The 22,648-nt window shown below is 41.2% G+C and overlaps 1 protein-coding gene across 3 annotated transcripts in view; it reads left to right on the forward strand.

Annotated features, from left to right (window-relative positions):
- The first annotated feature begins 276 nt into the window (after window positions 1-276).
- The window catches only part of col16a1 (collagen, type XVI, alpha 1), a 61,307-nt gene continuing 38,935 nt past the window's right edge, over window positions 277-22,648 (forward strand). For all 3 annotated transcript variants that reach the window (XM_041053127.1, XM_041053129.1, XM_041053128.1), the window contains exons 1-7: window positions 277-624; window positions 5,841-5,960; window positions 13,897-13,965; window positions 14,048-14,165; window positions 19,537-19,660; window positions 20,378-20,659; window positions 21,687-21,767. In XM_041053127.1, coding sequence (XP_040909061.1) covers window positions 5,885-5,960; window positions 13,897-13,965; window positions 14,048-14,165; window positions 19,537-19,660; window positions 20,378-20,659; window positions 21,687-21,767 — 750 coding nt within the window. In that variant the 5' untranslated portion in view covers window positions 277-624; window positions 5,841-5,884. The remainder of the gene's footprint in view (window positions 625-5,840; window positions 5,961-13,896; window positions 13,966-14,047; window positions 14,166-19,536; window positions 19,661-20,377; window positions 20,660-21,686; window positions 21,768-22,648) is intronic.

Genomic DNA, 22,648 nt, shown 5'->3' on the forward strand with positions numbered 1-22,648 from the left:
GAGGTAAGGGGGAGAGAGGGGATGGAGGGAGGAAGGGGAGGATAGGGTGATAGTGGGTGGTAGAGGTTAAAGGCCTAAGAGAGGTAGGCAGAGAGATTAGAGAGATGCCCCAGGCTCATTTTCCAGCACTGTGGACAAGGTGATGTCACTACACCACGTTTCACTGAGGGATCTCCCAGAAAGGGAGGGGGGAGGGGAAACAGAGGGAGAAAGAAGGGAAAAAAAGGAGGAGGGGGGTGAAAAGAGACAGGAAGAGAGTTAAACAGGGGGTAGAAATAGAGACAGAAAAAGTAATGAGAAAACGAGAGACAGACACAGGGAAAGCAAACGGAGTGAGAGAGAGAGAGAGATTTGGGATTTAGATTGTGCAGCAGCGGGAGAGAGAAAGGGGAGGAGAAAAGTTGAACACGGACAATCTTGCAGTAACTTTTCTTCTTTCCTTTCTCCGTGGAAGAAGCCCCAAGAAAAAAAGAGGAAAAAAAGGAGAGAAAAAGCGCACTGGATTTACATTTGATTACATTTGCATCGCCCCCGCAAGATTTCCAATCTGGTCCTTGGATACATACATGCATTTATTTATGGATTAATGTGGTCACAAATTTGTGGATTTATCAGAAGTTGAAGGTATGGCTTTTATGGGCTTTTATGGACGTGTTAGTGATGCTTGAGAGGGATGAAAATGGGGGGAAAGAAGTTTAGGAAGTTTTAAGACCGCAGTTTTTAAAGTGACAGTGTAGTGAAACTTTGTATTGCAACTGGCTGAGACTGCTTAATACAGTGCTTCACATGGAAATGTCTCAGGCGCATTATACAGCAGATGACCAAATTAATACCACGAACTTGCTGTAAATTCATTATTGAGCATAATAGACACGCAGTCCCCCTGGGATTATCATAGTTATACTACAGAACATTGTGAAATAAAACACAGTAAAATTTAAGTATGATAAACTCACTTTATCTCAGTGGAGATCATTAAAGTTACACCTACTGAGTAGCCTTGGCATATGTTGGCATTGTTGTATTTCTTTACTGGATTTTGCAAAAAAAAAAAAAAAAAAACGACTCCTTGGTGAAGCTGCTGGCAAAAGTGATGCTGATTTTCCCTTAATATCCAAGCCAGGCCTTATAATGAGGCTGAGTTGTCACTGTAAATCTTTGTGGCTTGCATTCAACCCCTGTGGCATGGAAAAGCCTCCTGGCAGGACTGTTTTGTTTCTCTCACATGCTACATACATATCTATCATATCATTCAGGCAATGTAATGACAGAGCATAGCACTTCCATAAAATAGCATCCAAAAACTTCTTTCTTCTAAAGAAAAAGTGCTGAGGAGGAAGCTTGAATGCCACAAGACAACATCTGCTTTCCTCATTACTCAGCCATCTCATGTTTGCTGGCTTTTGCATCCTGTCTCTGCACCCCCCTCAAAAAACCCCCCGAGGGGCTTCTTGAAAGTTTTTTGTGAGTCAGTGTGCCCTGCAAAACTTGGCACATCTCAAGCTTAAGCATGTGCTTAATTCACCACGGAGCTGCCTCTTTAGAGGATAGATTGGCATCTCTGATCAGCTCACCTGATGTAATCAACAGAGGGTCATTTCAACAAAGATATAATGTAAGGACCCTCAACATTAAAAAAATGTGGAAAATATTGTGAGCTGCAGTATCTCCAGGGACACATTCCTCTCTCACTGCAGTAACAGGTTCTACTGCTTCTTCAGACCCTGGGGAATATAGCCCTGTAAACGTTACAAATTGGTGTCCTTGAATTTAACTACACATTAAGTGTTGCTCACTTAACCTGCTGTAGGCTGCACATGCATTGTGTTGCTACGGGCCATACAGTATCTATTTCACATACTGCCTCCAATTCTAGCCTGTGATATGGGCCTGCAGCAAAATTGTATCCTCCACTTGACTCTTTGCTTTTTCAGGTCAGCAGCGAAGTGAGCATGGGGCTATCAGAAATGTAAAGTCGAGCTGAAGAAAAGCAGCAGGTCATCTGCCTGCTGAAGGCTGACTCAACCATGCATAGCTTGGGCCCCGGGCCAACTAGTTCACGTCATCACATCATCATGAGTGGAAACTCACTTTACATCATTACTTTATGTAAGCGGACCAAAAGTGTCCACGACATTAGAACTTCAAGGCAACTGTGTTGGCCTGTTTCTCATTCACAAGGCCTTGAACATTGCCCAGAATGTAAGACTAGTAAAGACTTGCCTGAGTTTCTCTTGAGTGTTATTCAGATTTGGAAATTGCCTAAGTTCCTCTTGCTCCTGGCCAGTGGATATGTGGAGTTTCTTATCAAAGCCTCGAGGCATCTTTAGTTACTTTCATTCACTCCTAGTCCCCCACTGTAACAGGCCTGTTATGCACTCTCAGGTTTGGCCTGAAGCACATCCAAAGTTTCAGAAGACAAGAGTGTAGGTGTACATGTTGTTGTGTTCCCGATGACAAGTTAGATTTATAGTAAATAGATGTTTGTGACAGTCAAAACACATTCAGCAAAAATGCTCTGATACTTCCTGCACCATCTGGCAAAAAACACTCCAGGAAAACATGGCAGCATATTGACTGATGTCAGCATCCGATCTATTGTCTGTCAGTCGGTCTATCAGTTGGTCCACTAAGTTGGTCCAGACTGAAATATCTCAATAACTATGGATTGGATGGATTGCCATGAAATTTTGTTAAGACATTCATGGTCCTCAGAGAATGAGTCCTTATGAAGTTTCTCATTTGAATTTTTTGGTGAAATGTCTTAACAGCTGTTTGGACCAGACATTCATCTTTCCCTCAGGAATAATTGTACTTTTAAACTTTGGTGAACCCCTAACAATTCATCTAGCGCCATCATCAGGTCAAAATAACAATTTGTCCAATAGTGCCAATGGTGTAGTGCCACACCTAGTTAACATCAGTATGTTAGCATTGTCAAAGTTAGCATGTTAGCATTCTGATGTTAGCGTATACCTCTAGGAATGGAAATTGTCATTATTATTGCCTTTTACTGTGTTTACTTCTGCTTACTCCAAAAGTGCATGGTGTCACTTTGTGCGTGCCTATGTGCATAAATATCTTTCAACCTGTCTGTCTTTCTGACAGCCTCTCTCTGACATCTCTGCATCTGTGCCCTCTTTAGCACACATATATGAATTAATTTGTATATGAATGAGTGGACGTATATGTGACTGTCCACTTATCCAAACCTTCTGTGCTATAGCTGCATTCCAGTCAACTTTACTGCACTTCCCTGTGCATCCACTCCAAGTGAGAAACGATCCAGACAGACCGATCAGGAAGTTGTTTTCACAGCCCAGCACCAAAACCACTCTTTACTTTGTGTGTTTGTATGCGTGAGATAGCCCAGGGTAGACTGGAAGCAGATATCCCGTGGATGAGCTGTCTGTCAGTCTTCTTGCTGCAGTATTGTGGGAGACACAGCTGGGGAAGCAGTGAACCCTCAAATATCACATGGCTGACACATTTATGCCAGGTTCTCCCATTTAAACAGATACAAGGTAGTGTAAACCGTGGGCTACTGGTTCACTGTTATTTAATCATTCACGTCTGGGTGGTTAATAAGTACGTCACTTGTCAAACCACGGAGAGGACATGTTTCATTTAACTCTGTCAGAGTGCGTTCCTCTATACAGGCTTGCGTTGGGGCTGTTGTTCTGTAAGTGATGGCAATGATGATGAAATGTGTGACAACAAAAACTGCTAAGCACTGAGCAGAAATTGCCTCCATTGTTATATAGGACAATATCAGTGCCACTTTTGTCCATGTATTCAAGCCATAAAAAAGTACTGGAATGGATAGCTGTGCTGGAAATAGAAAATAGGCCAAAGGTCTGGACCTAGAACCAAAAATGACTCCTAGAACTACTGAACAGTTCTCGATCTTAAAGTGAGATGTTGTTTAAAAAAAGAAATTCCAAGCTGAAACAAGAATGAAGGCTGTATTGTGATTGTCAACGCTGGTCACCACTTCTGTCCGCCAGTGCATGTCTTCAGGCTTTTTCTGTTGGAAGACTTTCAAATCATTCATTGTTTTCCTTCCTGTATTGGCTTCGTTCTCAGTGACCCCATAAGCCTACTCACCGGGCTTGTGGCCAGATCATTGGCCAAGCTCAGTGTCCTAACCCCACACTGCCTGGCCTTGATCTGCTATCGTCAGCTGGGTGGCCGTGAAGCTGCGGATGGAGTGCAGAGAGAGAGAGAGAAGGAGAAAGAGAGACATCCGTAGCAACACATATTAGGAAGCCTATTAAATTGTTTTGGATTACGGCCAGATAATAATAGCAATGAGCTGTAACTTTTCCTTCACCCTGTGTTCTCTGGACTGTGATGCATTATGTATTATGTACTGTGTGAACTTTCTTATTATTGTGATCATGTGGCATGAAGCCTATAATAATGGCTGCGGCTTTGGAGTGCTCAAATACAGCTGTTTAGGGCTTTGATTAACCTTCCTTCGATCGAACTGCAGGGGAAAGCTTTTTTCAAAAACTACTCTCGCTGTTTAGCTCGCAGCTACTTTTACCTAAGAAGTGTGTCCATGTTGTCAACAACTGTGCACACATAAATTGTGTCGTATTGTAGAGGATCTTTTGTAAAGATCTTGCTCTTTTCATGAAATTGTAGCCTGGCGTTTTTGAAATGCAAGAACACAAGAAAAGCAAACTACACCTTAAGTCAGCAGGCCCCCAAAAATTGAATGCATAATTCACAATGTAGGTCACGTCAAGCTGTCCTTGTTATTTCGGAACATAATTTGAAGCACTGTCCTCCATCACATTTTCTGTCAGCAGCATGTTGCAGGGGAGTCAGGTCAGGCTTAGATGGTATTCACACCATATCTGCGGCTGGGCAGGAGCACCACAGTGTGCACCCCCAGGGGAGTGTGGGGGTCATTTCTCCTGGCAGACGGGACAGGTGTGTGTACAGAGACACAGTCTGCTCGCCTGCCTGCCTTGAGGGCCCTGCTGTACCTGTAAACACTGCAGAGTTATGGGGTCCTCACACATGCTGAGGGCAAGTCCAGGTCAGCTGGGATGTGTTTATGCGAGTCGGAGTGGGCGGTGTGTTTATGTGTGTGCATTCTTGTGTGCGTTTATGAATAAGGGGTTGTAGTAAGGCAGAGGGACTGTGGAGAATGAATCTAATGATTATTTAGACGTGGCACGCTTTTTAATCTGTGCATGAATGTGTGTGAGCTTGTTGTTGGGCCACGTGGAAGCATCTGGTGCAACACAACCATGTCTCCAGTGGAATTGTGTCCAGATGTGTTTGTGTGTTTTGGCCCCTCTGTCTGTTTGACTCTGGACCAACCAGCCTGCATGAAAATCACTTTACTTTCATGTGTGCGTGCTGCTTTGTTGTCTTGCATATGCAGTAGGTATTTGTTTGCAGTAGAATGTCTACTTCCTTTTTTACTTCAAGAATGGCTTTGTTTCCTAGATAAGGTCACGTGTGTGTGTGCGTGTGTGTTCATTTAACATTTAAGTGCACTCTGCACATGCTTATGTGTGTGTTGCAGCTGCCCAGTCAAAGGCCAACCAGATGGACAGGATAATGACTATGATCAGACTTTATAGAGTTACACTTCTTAATGAGGGACATTCTGGTTAATTCATATGCCACTAACAAAGCCCGCATCATACCATATAATTAACACATCAACTGTGACTGACTCATAAATATACATCAACATCTTTATCATTTAGGAGTTAAGCATAATGTGCAGCTGTCGGCAGAGTTAGTGGCATGCTGACAGAGCGCAGGTAGGATTTTACTTTTTTCACTTTCTATTTTTCTGCTTGTTCATCCATCAGCTGGTGGCTGAGGTGAGGTGAGCTGTTTACGGAGGAGTGAAACCATGTGGCTTCTCAGCTCCTGTCTGACGTTGCTGGCCCTCAGCTTCGGATCATGTGACACATTGACGTCAGAGCAAGGTGAGTGACTCCTTTTCCTGCTGTGGCTTTGATGCAAACTCCTTTAGTGATTTTACATGGTAAATATGTTAAATTCAGAATGAACAAGATGTCTTGCTTAAACAAAAGGAATGGTTTGACATTTTGGGAAAGAGAGTAAGATGAGAAGATTGATGAAACTTTTCTGTTTTACAGCCAGGAGACTGGTAGCTTTTCTTAGCATGAAGACTGGAAATAGGTGGGGAAAGCTAGCTTCCAGTCTTCATGCTAAGCTAAGCTGTAGCCTAATATTTAATGGACAAGTATGGAAGTGTTATCAGTACTCTCATCTAACTCTTGATAACAAGCAAATAAGCTCATTTTCCCAATTGTCAGACTCCTGGTTAACAAAAATAAGATTTTAAGATTTTCCAAAATAAATGTACTAAAGAAAATAATTGCATTCCATCAGTAGCCTCTGTGGAGTTCCTTTATTTATCAAACATTACTGCTTCCAACCACAAAAACTGTAACTAAAAATCCAACTATACGGCTAAAGCCACAAAAATATGCTGTCAACCAGCTGCCTCTCTGAACAGTCCTTATACCTTCATTTAAATGCTAAAAAGACAATGAAGTCATAAAAGCGGTGTCCTCTGCAGCTAAAGCAATACTTCTGCAAGTTACAAGTCATTATAACTGAGTTTTTTTTTAGATTTTCAAACCAGACTTTTATGCCAGACCAACTCGTCATGCTTTGAAGCCCATATGCATTTGATGGAACTGTGTCCGTCTGTGTCTGCGTGTGTGTGTACCCTGTATGTGTGATTGAGCCCAAGGTTACAATGAAAATGGAGCGTAATTACAGCTTATGTGCATTTGATGTTGGTAGCCGTTGGTGGCTGTGTGGTTAGGCTGTGGCAAAGAGGCGTATGTGTTTACCATGTGCGGTTGTGTTCCACTTTGTGAGCCATCAATTATACAAGCTTGTTTGCATTTGTATAGTAGAAACATGAATTTTAGAATGTCTGTGTGTGCATATATGAGATTGGGTGCATGTTGAAATACTAGTTTTTTCTGTCTGTTGGTGTGTGGGAGAGAATGTGCATGTATTTCTGTTCATTTCCAGGTGTGTGTGTGTGTGTGCGTGTGTGTGTGTGACAGCAACAGAAACAGATAACCAAGAACCCAAGAGGCAGAGAGGTGAAGAAAAATCTCTTTTATTGTCTAGTATTATTTATTTATTTTGTTCCAAACTGTCATACTCCCTCATCACATTGTCAGTGTGTTCTCAGGGGCTGGCTCTGTGATATCACTCGGGGGGCCGAGCAATCCTCCACAGCTCGTGGAGCTCTGAAGGGAGCTTTGTCAAGGAAGGGGGTCCCTCTTGGGAGACCCTAGTCAGAGCTTTTCAGATGAGACTGAGTCAGCTTGCAGCTCCCCTGAGTCCTCTCCCCCAGTGGTTGGAAGAAAGTGCTTTCTCAAGTGCAGCTATAACACTTTGTCACAGCAAGCACCACACACACACACACAATCACACACCCTCCCATACACACTATCACTATTCCTCCGACTCATCCAAATCTCTACTTACCAGTAATTTGCTGACATTACAGCAGGAAAGCAGGTTTAAGTAAAACTAGTGTTGAAGAGTCGAGCTAGATGATTGCACTGCAGTTCTGCAATGTATCAGCCAGAGAGACTAGTCCCCATAGTTAAATTGCTGAAATGCCCTGCCTTTAGTAAAGTGTTGCTGATATGGTTTTTTTTGTGCACCACACAGTCTGAAGTAATGGATTTACGTAATGATTTGTTTTGACTCAGTTACACTCTGTGTATCTGTCTGTATCTGAGCTAAGTTGTATGTTTTCTAGTGCCAGTGAATTATTGTAGTAATAAGCAGCACGCAGCAGAAACACATGTACCGTACATGCCAGTGCCTGGTTAGGAGAATCAAAGTAATTTTGAATTTGTTACCATGAGCAACTCATATCATATTACATGAAGTCTTGTCATTTGATCCATTTTTAATAAAAAAAATAAATGGGTGCAAATGGGTAAACTTCAGGTTTGGGCTAGTTTGGAGGTTATAAGAGGTGGTTCTTGAACATCACTGGTGAGAAATTAACTTGAGTAAAACAGTTAAATTTGTAACTGCTTCAGGGGTGCTGCTTCATGAATGAACCTGTCCCATGAGGTCTCTACTCTCCACAAAAAAATGTGTAGCGGGAGCTACATCAGACCTGCTTGCAAAAACCGTAACAAGGGTGCAATAACTTTAAAACATCGTTAACTCAGTCATTAAGAAAGTAATATTCAGTCCCATCCCAATATTGCACAGTGCTTAAAAATACTGTATACCAGTTCTTTTAAAGTGTCTTTTGCCCTTTCATCCGATGGTCTAACCCAGCCTCACTAATATGTCCAGTGGGGTCCAAAAGTCTGAGTCCACAAACTCATAGGATGCCAGTCTCTATCTCAAACAGCATAATCTCATTTGATAAGTACAGACTTCTGCTTACCCTGTCTAAGTTTACTGTTGTGAAAAGCTTGTAAATGTGCATATCATGAGCCCTGTCTGTGTCTGTGTCTGCTTGTTAGAGTATATTGAATGTGTGCCAGAGGCCTACAAGTGGAAAATGAGTGAGCTCATCCCTCTAAAGTGCAGCATTTTAAGTCTTTCCACTCCTCTGTCCTGCAGTTTTATCTCTGGAAAACAACCAGGAATGTTCTCTCTCGTCTGTCTCGTTTGGCCACGAAGGCAACTGAGACACACACTTTGTCTCAATCCCTCCTTCCTAATAAAAACCCCTTAATCACTATCTCAGTTTGTCACCCCCACCCCATTTAAACCTTAGATAGGCCACATGAATCATTGCATTGAATCGTCACCCCACCATGCCCCTCTCCTTCCCTTACGTTGCATGTGTTTAACAGCTCTGAGACTTACAAGACTCTCCTTCTGAGTCTAACTTTTTGCTGATCAGCAGCTCAGTCCAATTATCTTGGAATGCCACATTGTAAGGCACATTGAATAACTACCATACCCGCTCTTATTAACAAACCGCACACCACACACTCTGACACTGTGAGCTCACTTCTGACCTCTTCTCCCAGATGAAAGTGCTCTGCCAAGTGTTTGCTGCTACAAAAACAGAATTAAAGCTCAGGGGCAGCTGGTTTCAGTAAACCCCGGCCACAACAAGACACTCATAGATAAGGCCAGTGATTCCCCTTCCTTCTGAAGTTTGTTAAATATCACTCAACACAAGAAAGGTCACACATTGCTTATTTTAGCTGGGATATTTCAGTGGGTCAGCTAGAGTGGAGTTGATATTGCACATGTACATCGTTGTTTGTCATACTGAATGTCTGAGTGGTGTATTTTTGTGTAGTCATTGCCTTAACGACAAGTTATATATGTGTTTCTTTACTTTCTGTATACAGATAACATTTACAATAATCAAATCACCCAGGTTTGTCCTTGTCTGACACCTTGTACTTGTGTGCCATCCAACTTAAGTGTAAGTCTCTATACATCAAATGAGTGTTTTACTTATCTAATGACCTAAAATTTCCTTAATTTTTATGTTTGGCAAGGTAGAGATTTGAGGGAAAACTCACAGCAGTGTACTGCATGACTGCCAGTGTAGTATCATTACCTGCTTTGGCAAGACTCAAACACAACCCATCAAAGAGGAAGTGAACCTGGCCAAGACCATCCAATCTCTTTAAGGCTACATGCAGCTACTAGCGGGATCCTGGAGTGACACTCATACTTTGTGCTAATTAGCTTGTCAACAAGCAAATGCGTTCCTTTGATCACAGCATGAGAGGAAATGGGGTTCAAGTTCTGCATCGTGTCCGCTGCCAAAGTGCCTGAGTACGCAACAGTCCACTAAAATATCATCCATCTTCTGAGCTACTGTATGTTGAAATAGATCGATTCTCCCACGAGTGTGAGCAAAAGTCTGACGCTTCAACAAGTAAACACAGCATTTCACTTGAGTCACAACTTTAAAAGAATACATGTTTTAAAGTTGTTTACCATTGGGATATATCCATATGCAAACACAGATCATACAGTTTCCAGCGTATTCTTTAGATCGATCCGAGTGTTACATGGTTGGAGAAAGCGTTTAAACTTGCTGGCAAACATCATGTGAATACAGTGACATGTAAGGCTATCTCAGCTTTCATCAGTCTAATTTGCAGCTCAGCTTAACATCCATCATCCTCATATCCTTTGTCATCTTCTGCTAAGTTTTGCATTCCCCTTTCCTCATGCCCACATGGTTTGAAAGTTGAAAGTTGAGCATGTCATTTTCTTAACCAGCTCCAATTTTCAGACTTTGTAGTTCACTTCAGTAGTTCCGGAGAAAGTGTTTCCTGTGCATTTTTTTTGTTAATCAAATTGCTAGATAAAGATAAAGCTGCACTTACCAGTATTTTTTTATCAACAATGGATCAAATGAGAGTGTGCCATGCGACTGGGGTAAATAGATAACTGCTTGTTAACACATTTGCCATATCAGCTATATAAGGTGATATTATGCTAGTAATATGTCAGTGTTGAGGTCTCAAATTGTGGCGCATCCCTTACACAGTTAAGTAGTTATCAGCTTTGCTCTACTTAATTAACATCACCTATATTTTGAGCTTGATGCTTACACGTTAGCTTATGCTTCTACTTAGCATCAACATTTTTGTGTTGTGTTACCATAATACTACAGCTTTCTCTGCTAACCTTTTCAGTCTGCTGCACAGCTAAGTTGCTGACGGATGCTGGCCAAGTGTGCCAAAGTACAGCTCGGACTGATGAAAGCTGAGCCAAGTCATACAGTGTAGAGCATGAGAATGACAAGCTGAGTCTGAGATGTCCTAAAATGGCAACTGGAGAGACAGCAGCATATTTAGGGTGAAAGATGCCTCCCATAACTTCATGTCTTTATCTTGGGATAGAATATAGTCTTTTATTCTTAACATCACCTCTGATAAGAAAAATATAGCCTCAAGAATGCTACTCAGGATGTTTATGGCAAGTTGGCTTTGCTGATGTGACATCTCTCACCGCCCATTCCCGTTCCTCATTCTCTCCCCCTCTTCTGTCTCCTTTCTCCACCTTCTCCTCTCTCGTGTTGTTTAACTTTTCATTGTGCAGCCCACTTGCCTCCAGCCAGGATCTCTCTCTATTCCTGACAAAGCCTTCATCTCGATTCTGTCTGATGGAAATGGGGCGGTGATGAAAAACAAAAAAAAAGAGAAGGGAAAAGGAAAAAGAGAGAATAAGCCGTGACAAAAAGTAGAACTTACCATCTCTTGACTTAAAAAAAAAAAAAAACTGCATAGGGATATGAAGATAAGCTCTTGGTGCATGTGTGTGTGTGATTTAAAAGGCAGGACGTGTCTGTGAGGCTGCATAGAGTGTACTTTGTGCTGAGTTAGCAGATAAGGTTTCAGGATGAACTTGTCAAATTGTAAATACAGTACGTGCGAGTGTGTGTGTCTTGGAGAGAGAAAAAGTATGTATGAGAGAAAAGGATGTAAGATAGAGTGAGTATCAGAGGGATCAGATGTCTTTAAACTTATGCTTGATACTTTCTGTACTCTTCACTGTATCTGTTACTTTGTTCAGAAGTCACATTCAATTCGTGCAGTTTATTTGACTTTTCATCTTAAGTTTCTCTCAGGTTCCCACAACTCCACCGTGACATCTCTTTTTCCTCACTTTAATTTATACTTTGTGCAGCAATAACAGAATGACACACTGTGCAGGAAGACAGGCTGAATTGTGCGGCGCTTTGAAACACTCTTTGTGTTTTCAAACCAAGATGAGCAGAAGCTGCAGGGTGTAAAATGATGAACTTGATAATAGGTGATGAAGCACTAAATGTGATCTAATTCTTTCTTGAGCCTGCCTCCGTGAAATTGAATTCCTTAAATTCCTAACTCTTAATTAAAGTCAGTAGGATGTTATTATTTTAGTAATTACATTAGGCTCTTTCACCTCGTTTTGATGTGACTTCCAGCCCAGATAAATTGTGGTTGGAAACATAGGCTGTGCCGTTGCATGCTTTAAGGCAACTCTCTGTGCAGTTCACTGCCTGTTTCATCAAAAAGATACTCTCAACATCTTGATTACTCTGAAGTCATAAATTCAGGAGACACAAAAACATTACTGTCGTTTGAAGTGCATTTTTATTTTCAATATCAAAGACAGCTTTTTCTTCAGGCTGTATTCTGGCCTCTTTTCTTCATTGGCAGAAATTAATAGTGACCTTCAAATGAACTGCGTCTGAATCAGCACCTTATCTTTGGTTTTATGTTCTTGCATAAACAGTCGACTGTTAGCTAAACACAGCTTAGTTACTCTTGTGATATCTGTTAAGCTTTCTGTTCTCACACAGTTTACAGTGATAACAGTTATTTACCACTTAAAATTTGCAATAGATTTTTGAAAGAAATAGTCTTTAATTTTGATCATCATGGATTTTTTTTTTTTTGGGGGGGGGGGGGGGGGGGGGCTAAAATGAACTGTCCCTGTGGCAGATTTTACCAGCTGTAGCTAGCTTGTGTAAGCTAATGCTTTAATGCTAACTCAAAATACTGTCTCCAGCTGTGGAGCTTTGTAATCTTTTTCATCTCTTTAATCTGCTAGAAGGGGCTAAAGCTGCATGTCCCATGCAAAACATTTGCGTCCTCACCATCCGATTATCCCTGTAGAAGACATGAAAAGGAAGAAACATAGTTTGTGTATTGCAGGGTAGAGTGAGTAAGTCCTGGTGTATAATACAGTGTTATTAATAAAATCATGAAATGTTTTTCTTGCAGTGTACATACTACATCAGTTTTACAAGAGAGAAGGCCTTGAGGATGAGGAACACCCAATCAGTATGGCAAATAAAACACAACTGTATCTAATGCAAATTTGGTTAGAGCTGCTGGAGTAAAACAATTAATATGCTTGGCCCCATGTAGTGGGTTTTCCAGAACAGGTATTTTTCTATAGGTAACTGTAACCACACATAATAATATAATATAATGCCAGGTAACTAATTTAGTAGTTAGTTAGCCAGGCATGCTGACATTCACAGTTTACTCTAGAGCAAATAAAAATGCAGTTTAACCAAGGCCTTATACCTTTACTTTTGTGTTCTTGCTTTTGGAAAGGTGATAGAAAAAAAAACAAAACTACCCTCCCTATGCATGGGGCAGCCTTGAATCAGGTTAAATTAAAATATCTAACCTTCACATTAATGATTTAAAATGTTACTGACAGCAACACAGCTCAGAGAAAATTATTAGGTTTTATTTTTGGTTAACACAGGGCACCACCTGCTTCCACATTCTCTGCAGTCATAGTACAGAGAAAAACACTTTTTTAAAAACTGTACCCTGTAGTAGGTCTAGCTTGGGGCCGTGGTCCTTGGCCCCAAAGAGATCAATTAACTGTGGATCACAGTGATTCAGAGGGTCCATGTCTACCTGTACTAGCCCAGTTTTTCTAGACATCTCACATCTCCCCCCTGTAGTCGGGCAGGCCGCTCTGACAGGCAACACTTTTCTCTGTAACCTCCCCTGACAGGGTGAGAACATATCCATCAAATGGAGGCTACTGCGACAGACAAGCTTGGTGCTAGACAACCTGTCAAACCAGGCTGTGTTCCTCTCTGCACAGCTTTGCCCTCATTTCATCTCACTCTGTGTGTTTTACACTCTTTTTTGACTCTCTTTCACCCCCACTGACTCCCTTTCTCGTTCTTTCAGATCAATATTTCTGTTACTCTCAAATATATGTATGTTTGAAGTTACTTGTTCTCTCACACAAACTGTGTCCATTTCATCCAACAGGAGGTGTGAAAGGTTACAGTTGAGATAACTTCTGCAAAGACTCATAGCACATTTCAGGGTTCTTTGGTGCTGATGTTTGACTGTTTTTTCCAGTGTATAATCCTCTGTCATCTGTTTGTCTCCGCAGATGTACAGTGCCCGTCCTTACAAGGAGAAGAGAGGAAGTTTCCTGAGACGGCCAGGCACAATATCACTGGTGAACAGATAGACTCAAACGGACACACATCCTTCTCTGAGTTTTATCTCTGTCGGTACTGATGAATGCCATTTGTTGTCAGGTTTTAATCTGGTGAGGCGATTCTCCCTGCTCAAGAGTCCAGATGTCAAGAAGATCCGCAACCCTCGAGGATCCATCATCCTCCGCCTGGGCAAGACAGCACTCCTACGCCCCACTGAGTAAGTTTACTGTACAGCTCTCTCAGTACGTCCAGCACCTACAGACAAACACATCTTGCACAAACACATCATGTACAACTTTAGTTGGTAGAGAATGGAAAATAAAGTGAATTTTCTGCGGTAATATTCAAGCTTTCTGTAGGCCTTTGTCAGCAGGCTCTATCTTTTCATGCCATGAAAGAGAAAGGCAGTGAGACTGAACACCCTACGGCTAATCAGCCTCTGAACCCTCACTCATCGTGTCAGCGCTGTCCGCTGGCTGTTGTGTAAAAAGCAGACACTTGGCAAACCATACACCATGGGTCAATCTCTGATTACATTTCCAGAAATACCACTTCATTTCCCTCTCCACTGACACTGGCTTGTAAAACTGAACTGTAACAGCCTTTTGGTTTTCTGGTTGTGACCGCATGTACTTATTCTAACTAGTTTTCATATTAAAAAGTCTGACTTATTTGCTTGGGCGTAATCCATAGGAGTGATGCCTTAATTATTAGGCATGATGCAGTCGCTAGTGAAAAAAAAAAAGAAAAAAGTTACAGGGTTTGAATTTAACAGCCGTGTTTGAGAGCCTGAGCTTGTTCTGAACTTGTCTCTGGGCGAAGAGACCTGCAACCATAAAATCCAACAGAGCACAGCTTCCTTGCTCAACATGGTTTTGCAGCCTGACATGGTGTAATTATGCGTTCCTGGATTTTCATGTTGTTATTACACAGTAGTTGGGTGTAGATTGTGTTTGGAATTGCGTGACAAGTGCTTATTAGTATTACACACTGGGTGTTTTTCACTCCTCTTTTTTGTGGTTGTTGTTGCTTTTCTTTTTGAGTTCTTGAGTGAATTATAGCTAGTTTTCAGACGACTGAGCTTCTTTATAACCACCGATAAAGCAGTTTTTCAGAACTTGCCAATTGGGTCAGCCTGGAGTATTTTATCACTCTGTCCAGCACTGTGAGTTCCACTTGCTTGAAGGCCCGATAAATCTGTCTACAAAACACTCTTTTTTGGTAGAGACATTTTGTTCTAAAAGTGTCACATATATTGTTTGTCACAGGCTTAGAGAGTAGTCGTTCTTATGAAAGGGGGGTGGGGCAAAAAAAACCTGTCACTTCTCAGGAAATCAGTATCTTTGGAACCAAAGAGGAAAATCCAAGATGTTTTTGTTTTGCCTCTAACCATACAGAGAGAGGACGGGAACACCATTCTCTATCTCTTCTCTGATCCTGGTTTGGGATTTTGTTGCGGTGCGGCGTTTATTGAAATTTTGATGCCATTGAGAGCTTTGCTGTCAGTTTTATCAGTGAAGAAGGGTGACTTCTTTCTAGCTCAGACAGAGAATAATAAGCACATCAGCCCTGCTTGAAGGTTGCCTTTCATTCTGTTTCTCTCTATACATAGAACTTGCTGCCTTCTATACATGTTTCTCAAAATGACTAAACAAAATCAGAGGAGACACTTCCCTTTTTTTTTGATTTGCCTTTTCTCCTTTGCACTCTTGCCTCGCCGAAAAGTAGATAAAATCATTAAAAATTGTATATCAGCATCAGTGAGTCATAATGCTCATTTTCTTTATTTATTTGCTTTTAATTTTTTTTTTAACTTATGTATACTTAAAATGCAAAGCATTTAGAAAAGAAGAGTGGCGGCAGAGAACAGATAAGCGATTAAGGGATGTAGAGGTGAGGGAACAAGAAGGCTGAAGGTTCAAGTCCAAGCAATAAGAGAATGCATCAGAACAAACCCTCAGGCTTGTTCTATGGCTTTTTCTATTTAATCGTATGTATGCTCTACATTTTGTGCATATGTGCTTATGTGTGTGGTTGTCACCATATGCATGTGCTTATCTAGTTAAATCTTTCTGTGTGCGTGTGTGTGTGTGTGTAAAGTTTATATACTGTATTTCTGAAACTGTATAATACACGGCTTCCCACCACCACAGGCTCCCTGTCACTCAAGCAGCTTTTTATTTCATTGCCAGTGAGGTTGACTGAAGTGTGAGACGTGTGTACGGTAATTGGAAAGTGCCGTTTTGCTTTGTATCAGAGGCTAATCCATTCAGCTAATCCAAACTAACGCAGATGAATGACAGCCAGATCAAGCTGCTTGTCCCTCGCCTCTCTTAGTTGTCTGCTGACAGTGAAGTGATCACCAGTCACAGCTGGTCACATGCCTTTTAATTTCAGCAAGATATGATTTGATTGCTTTGGGCCTGTTTCTTTTATGCAACTACAGTGTGTAGGAGAGAGTGGAAGCTATTCTGTGAAGTCATGGCATGAGGCCAACATCACGACTATTCATGACAGAGCTGAAATGCATTAAATGAATTTAACACTTATTATCACATAGCAAAACTGGCACAGTTTACATTTTTTTTTCACACATTAAAGCATTTTGCTGCTGCTCTTATTTTGAATGAATAAACACAGAGACATAATTAATTGTGATGAAAAGGTCAACAAAATTCTAATCAACTCAAGATAAGGAATACAAACATGAGGGCTTCAGTGTGTTTAAAATATTCCTGTGACCACGGAAGGGTCATAGAAAGAGCAAAGATGTAGGGGGAACAAAACAAAAGCTAGATAGAGAAATAGATTTTATTTTTAGAGAGCAAATACAGGAGGCAGGTTGGGGATATGAATCAGTGAGGAGAATGTGGTATACTTTTTACAAAGATATTTCAACGTACAGATGGGGGGGGGGGGGGGGGGTGATTGCTGGTCTGACTAATGTTGAATTTGTGGAACAGTTTGTATAATTTATACCAACCTTTATCGACCTGAGTAATGTTTTTTTTTTGGCCTACGCTCTTCATTTAGCTCTTTTCTGAGTCAAACTTGGGAGCTGCTGCAGCTTTGGAGCTGCTATGATCACAGTGTTCAGCAGCATTTTACTTGCTAAACATCAGCATGTTAGTATTGTCACTGTGAGCATGTTAGCATGATGATATTAGCTTTTAGCTCAAAGCAAAACGTTATCTTCTCTGTATATAACAGTGGTATTTAAATTTCACGCTTTATGGCTTTATCAAGGATTTGTCGAGTGAATTGAATTCAGACTGAGGCCTGAAAGAGGCTTGGGCCAATGACAGTGGTGATATTACCATAGCAGGTCAGTACATAAATTCCCATACCCAAAGTGATTTTTTTATAATAGTTGACAAGGTATGTGTTGCTGTCTAAAGTGCTCATTTACTTTCAACTGAATACAAATGGTTTAAAATACAAGAAGCCAAAGATAGTTGCGGTGTGTAACAATATTTGGCGACTATGGTTGTTTTCTTTCCTTTATTTGTCAGTTTCTAGCTGCTTAAAATTTCTTTCAGAAGACCTCTCCTCTGAAAGCAATTGATTCCAGTACAGTTAGAGCCCAGTATAAGGGTGCTTATACACCAGGTGATATTCCCATCTTAAGCCGGAGATCTGCTTTTCCAGCATTAGATTTCCTCTCCCCCTCTTCCCCTCTGTTCCTCTCTGGCTTGCACTGACTTTCTTCCTCCCCTCTCTCTGTTTTTTTAAAAACAAGAGAAGCAGAAGTAACATTCCCTCAGACTGGGAGAGGGAAGATCTGAATCTGCGTGGCCAAAACTGAGTGATTTATCTCACTGTTTGTGTGTGTGTGTGTGTGTGTGTGTGTGTGTGTGTGTGTGTGTGTGTGTGTGTGTGTGTGTGTGTGTGTGTGTGTCAGTGGGGTTTATGTGTTCTTTTCCAGGACCATGAATGTAACAGGCCAAGGTGAGGTAGTTTCAACTAAAAAGTCAATAGTTTTTGAGTGGTTTTGTGCCCCGCAGCTCATGTCACTAATCGACAGCAAAACAACTTCATTTTCAACATTGGTTTCTCTCTTTCTTTCTCTCTTTGTCTGTCTGTCTCTCTTTCTTGCACACACTCTCTTCTTTCGTCACATTTTCTACTTACATAAAATGGTATAGTCAATATGAAACTCTCACGCATTTTCATATGATGCCCAGAATTTCTTGGTCCCTTGCTATAGTCCTCTCTCCCTCCCTATCTCTTGTTATTTTTTTCTCTCACTCTCTCTCCAGGTCTCCTGGTTCAATGTTTTCTCTTTCTCACCTTTTCTCCTACTCATCCTCTCTTTGTTTTGACGTCCTGTAGTTGGCTGTTTTCCCTTGGATCTTCCCTCAGTCATAAATCACTGTCACCCCACTTCTAGGAGTGGGAAACCAGCTGCCAGCATCAACAATTCTGTGTGTGTGTGCATGTCTGCAAAAAGAGAGAGAGAGAGAGAGAGAGAGAGAGAGAGAAACTCAGAGTAGGAGAGATTATTTCAAAGTGTTCACCGTTTCTGTGAGCATGCATTTCACTGGGCTTGTTTGTGAACCCTTCATCTCTCAGTATATCTACACACTGCCATGCAGTGAATATTTGTGTGTGTATTTATTTGTGTTCTTAGATGCCCTTGACCAAAACTAGGGATGAGGTTTGCCGGACTGTATCTGCTATGAAAATTGATGCCAGGGGGTTACACACAGAGGGCTTTGCATTGCACTGCTGGCTGTGGTTGCAAAATGTGGGGCAAAAAAGTTAAATGGAAAAAAACAGGGAAAGAAAAAAACATGCACAGAATATAAAAATGCTCACGCAGGAGTGTGGAAGCACACAAATGCACATACACAGACACACAGATAACTTTGTCACTGCACTGGTATGGACATCAAAGAAAGATAATGTGAACCTAAAAGTTGTCTTATTGTGCCAGCAGCTTAATTAAATGGGATGTTAACTCTCTGGCAACTGACTTTCTTTATGCATTAATGCTTGCACATAACACACAATACACATGTGGACAGTGTCACATATGCACATATACAGTAATGCCCCATACATATATCTTCGCATATACTTACATACGCATGTACATACATGTATATATATTTTTACAAACAAATTCTTGACAGGGTATTTTATATAGTACTGCTGTAGCTGAAGGGACAAAGGTTCTATCAAATTGAGGGTATACTCTCAGAAGAAACAGATTTTTTTTTTAAAATGGTGAAAAGCAAAGCAGCAGAGACTTGAGAGACTTTTGCTCCCTTTTATGGGCCAAACTCCATATATCCTGGATTCTATATGAACTTGTATTTAATGTAAAAATATTGATTATAACTGCTTTAAACTTCATGCTCCAAGTTTGTACAACAAGCATTTTGTAGTTTGTAATAATTTTCTCTGACTTTAGAAAGGTCTTTGAGGAAGAAGAGAGGCTGAGTAGCACTCCTCATGGTTAATAAACCGACCTGCATGTAAAAACAGATGGAGTTCCCCTTTAAACTTGTCCTGTACTTAGTTTCATAGCTTCCACCTTTACAAGAATGTCTTGTCTCTGACCCCTCTGAACTTCTGTGTTTCAGTCAGGTGTTCCCATTTGGCCTACCTGAGGAGTTCACCTTGATCTTCACCTTGGCTTTAAAGAAGGCTGCCCTGAGGGACACCATCTACCTCTTCCAGATATCTGATCAGCAGGGATACCCACAGGTGCAACTCGCTCTCTGTTTCATCATTGCCTGCCTTACATATTCCTGTATGTTTTTCACTATTCCCTATCGTGTTCCCTCCATCCTTTTCCTCTACTCTCTCTTCCTCAGTCATTCACCTTTTATTCATCATGCTTTTTGTCTATTCATTCTTGCTGCCTCTCATCTCTTTTTTGCGTAGTCATCCACTTTCCCCTTCGATTTCTTCTCTCTCGTGACACCTTTTCAATTCTCTCCCCCTTTTCATTCCACACGTCTTTTGTTCTCTCTTATTCTTAATCCGATCTCCCTCTCTCTTGCTCCCTGTCTCTGCGTCGGTCCTCCCTCGATCATCTTCTGCTCTCTTCTTTCATTCACCTTCATTGTTATTCATATGTGTTCCATGATGAAGCACTGGAGTCCCTCAGAGTCCCCATAATCACCAAGAGTCTAAGGCCAGATTTAAATACTCAATGTGTATGATGGATGGAGGCCAAGTCGCCTCATTAGGAGTGATTGATTGGCTGTACTGCTCGTGTGTGTAATTAATATGTCTTCCCCTTTACCTCATCTTTGCTTCTGTACTACAGCTTTGTTAGGTGGTAGCAGCGTGTACATAGTACTCTTTGCTGAAGCCACTTCCAGTCAGACGACCTGAGATTTTCTTAGCAGCACTTGTTCATATGTATACATCTCTTTTATCCCACCCTTCTCCCCTACGTATCTCTTTGAAATACAGCTCTCTGTAGACCTGAGTGGGCCAGATGGCACCCTGTCCCTGCGGGCCAAAGGGGCAGACCCTGATGCAGACCTGGTGACCTGTGTTTTCACGGGGGAGGGGGTAGAGGCCTTGATGGACCTGCGCTGGCACAAGGTGGCCATCAGTGTGCAGCAAGAGGCAGCCTCCCTACATGTGGACTGCAGCTCCATTGAGACCAAGCCCCTGGAGCCCCGTGGAGTTCTGCCCACTGACGGACACACTCTGCTGGGCATTCGGGCCTCTGATGCTGGGCCTGTGCAGGTATTTTAATAATACTAATAATACTAATAACTTTATTTATATAGTACATTTTCAGAGTTACAAAGTGCTTATTGGGAAAACAGACAGGATAAATGATGATTAAGCTAAAATAATTAGACCTCCCTGGAGAGTTGTAAAGTAGAGCATACAAAAACATCAACATCAGTGTCCTGTATGTTTGCCCCATCTTAACAGTTGAAGAGCTTTTGATCAAGGTTAAGCTTTGCCATGTAAATGCCATCTACACATACTCTTTCAAAGTGTAGCGACCTTTAAGCTCTCTCTGTATGAAGAACAAATTGTTGTTTGTCTGTTACAGAAGAGGTTTGAATGAATCACCTCCCCTTGTTGGGACCTGTAGAGAGAGAATTGAGAATGGCATGGTAGTTCTTTGCTATATAATGTAATTCCATTTACCCTTGGCATATAGAATTTTAATGCCATACCAGGCTTTTTCCAAACATCCCTTATAAAGCTACATTTCCACCACGAAGGACACAGTGAAGTGTTTGTAGTGAACAAACCCATAGAGGCCTTTATACTGAAATCATTCATTCTCTCCATTTGTGGACGCGTATGTTCATATTTGCATGAATGTGCGCCTGTTTTAGACCATAGGCTATGCCCCTGAAGTGCTGTTTTCTTTGACTCAATCTCATTCAGTCCTGATTAAAAAAGCGAGTGGACAACCTTGGAGAATGGGCGTGTAGAAGACTATTACCTCTTAAAAGAGCCAGTAATCCAGGCACTTGGTTTTGACGTTTAAACTGGCCTAGTCAGAAAGCAGGCAGGGTCTTTGTTTCTTTGTGTGCGGAGGTGTTCATACATGTGTGCTCTCACACATGTTCACTCACACATGTAAAGCTCCTGACAAAGGTCTTTCCAAATAAAGGGCTTTCAGCTTTGTTTCCTGCCTCATTTAAACTTTATTTGCATTCTTTATTAAAGAATGTAATTATGGAGACCTGCTTGTGGAATACATCTCAAATCTCTTTCCCTCTCTCTCCCCCTCTTCTGTCTTTTTCAGATGGACATTCAGCAGGCGGTGCTGTATTGTGACCCATCCCTCGCCATTCAGGAGGCCTGCTGTGAGATATCTGGGGCAGGGGTGAGACTGACAATCTTCACTAACATATTAACAGTGATTAAACATAGTGTGGAGCATAGACTATTCACAATTACTTTACAATGATTTCTTTCCTGCATCATCCCATATAATGTAAATAATAGTAACCTTGGAAGTGGATGCAGCGAGTTGGGAAGATTAACAATAGTTAATAGGTGCCTGAAACTCTTCAACTGATCCACTAAAAAAACAAAAAAAAAAGAGTGTTTGAAGGAATCTGGAGTAGCTTCTTGCCTGAGTTAAACCTTGTCTAAACTAACCTCAGTGAGAATAACTCAACACTTGTTGCAGCTGCTTCACAATAAAAGCCACAGTTATTTGCTGGAATGTTACTGTGCAACAGCTGCAGGAAAATCTGCGTTTGCGTTATCAGAATTAAACGCCATAAGCAGTCTCTGTGGTTGCCCTGGAGGCTTTCACTTGTTAATCTGCATCCCTTTATCTTCTTGAATTTTTTTCACTCCAACTAGGCTTAAATAGTCAGAAACCAAAAAAAAAAAAAAAAAAAAAAACACACACTTGACTGCTTGCCTTAGGTTTTTATATGCAGGGAGATCCCTCCCTATATAGCGCTCCTTCATTTACTTGGCTTAGGTTTCCACAAATATGAAAAAGCCTGTCTTGTTATGCTAGTTAACTAAATAGTCTTCAGAGTCTTTGTTTAACATAAGATATTATGTAAACAAATTGACTTGGGCTCAGAGTAATTCCATTGTGTGCAATTATGTCACATCAACTGTGGTTAGCCAGTATTGTTTGCATTCCTAAAGTGTGACTAAACGCCTAATTGAAAGTATCACTTCCTTTTTCTCACAGCTTCAGAAATGCAATTTTCTATTTTATTTCTTTTCCTTTATAATTCC

Source organism: Toxotes jaculatrix, chromosome 13, assembly GCF_017976425.1.
Source record: "Toxotes jaculatrix isolate fToxJac2 chromosome 13, fToxJac2.pri, whole genome shotgun sequence".
Lineage (NCBI taxonomy): Eukaryota > Metazoa > Chordata > Actinopteri > Toxotidae > Toxotes > Toxotes jaculatrix.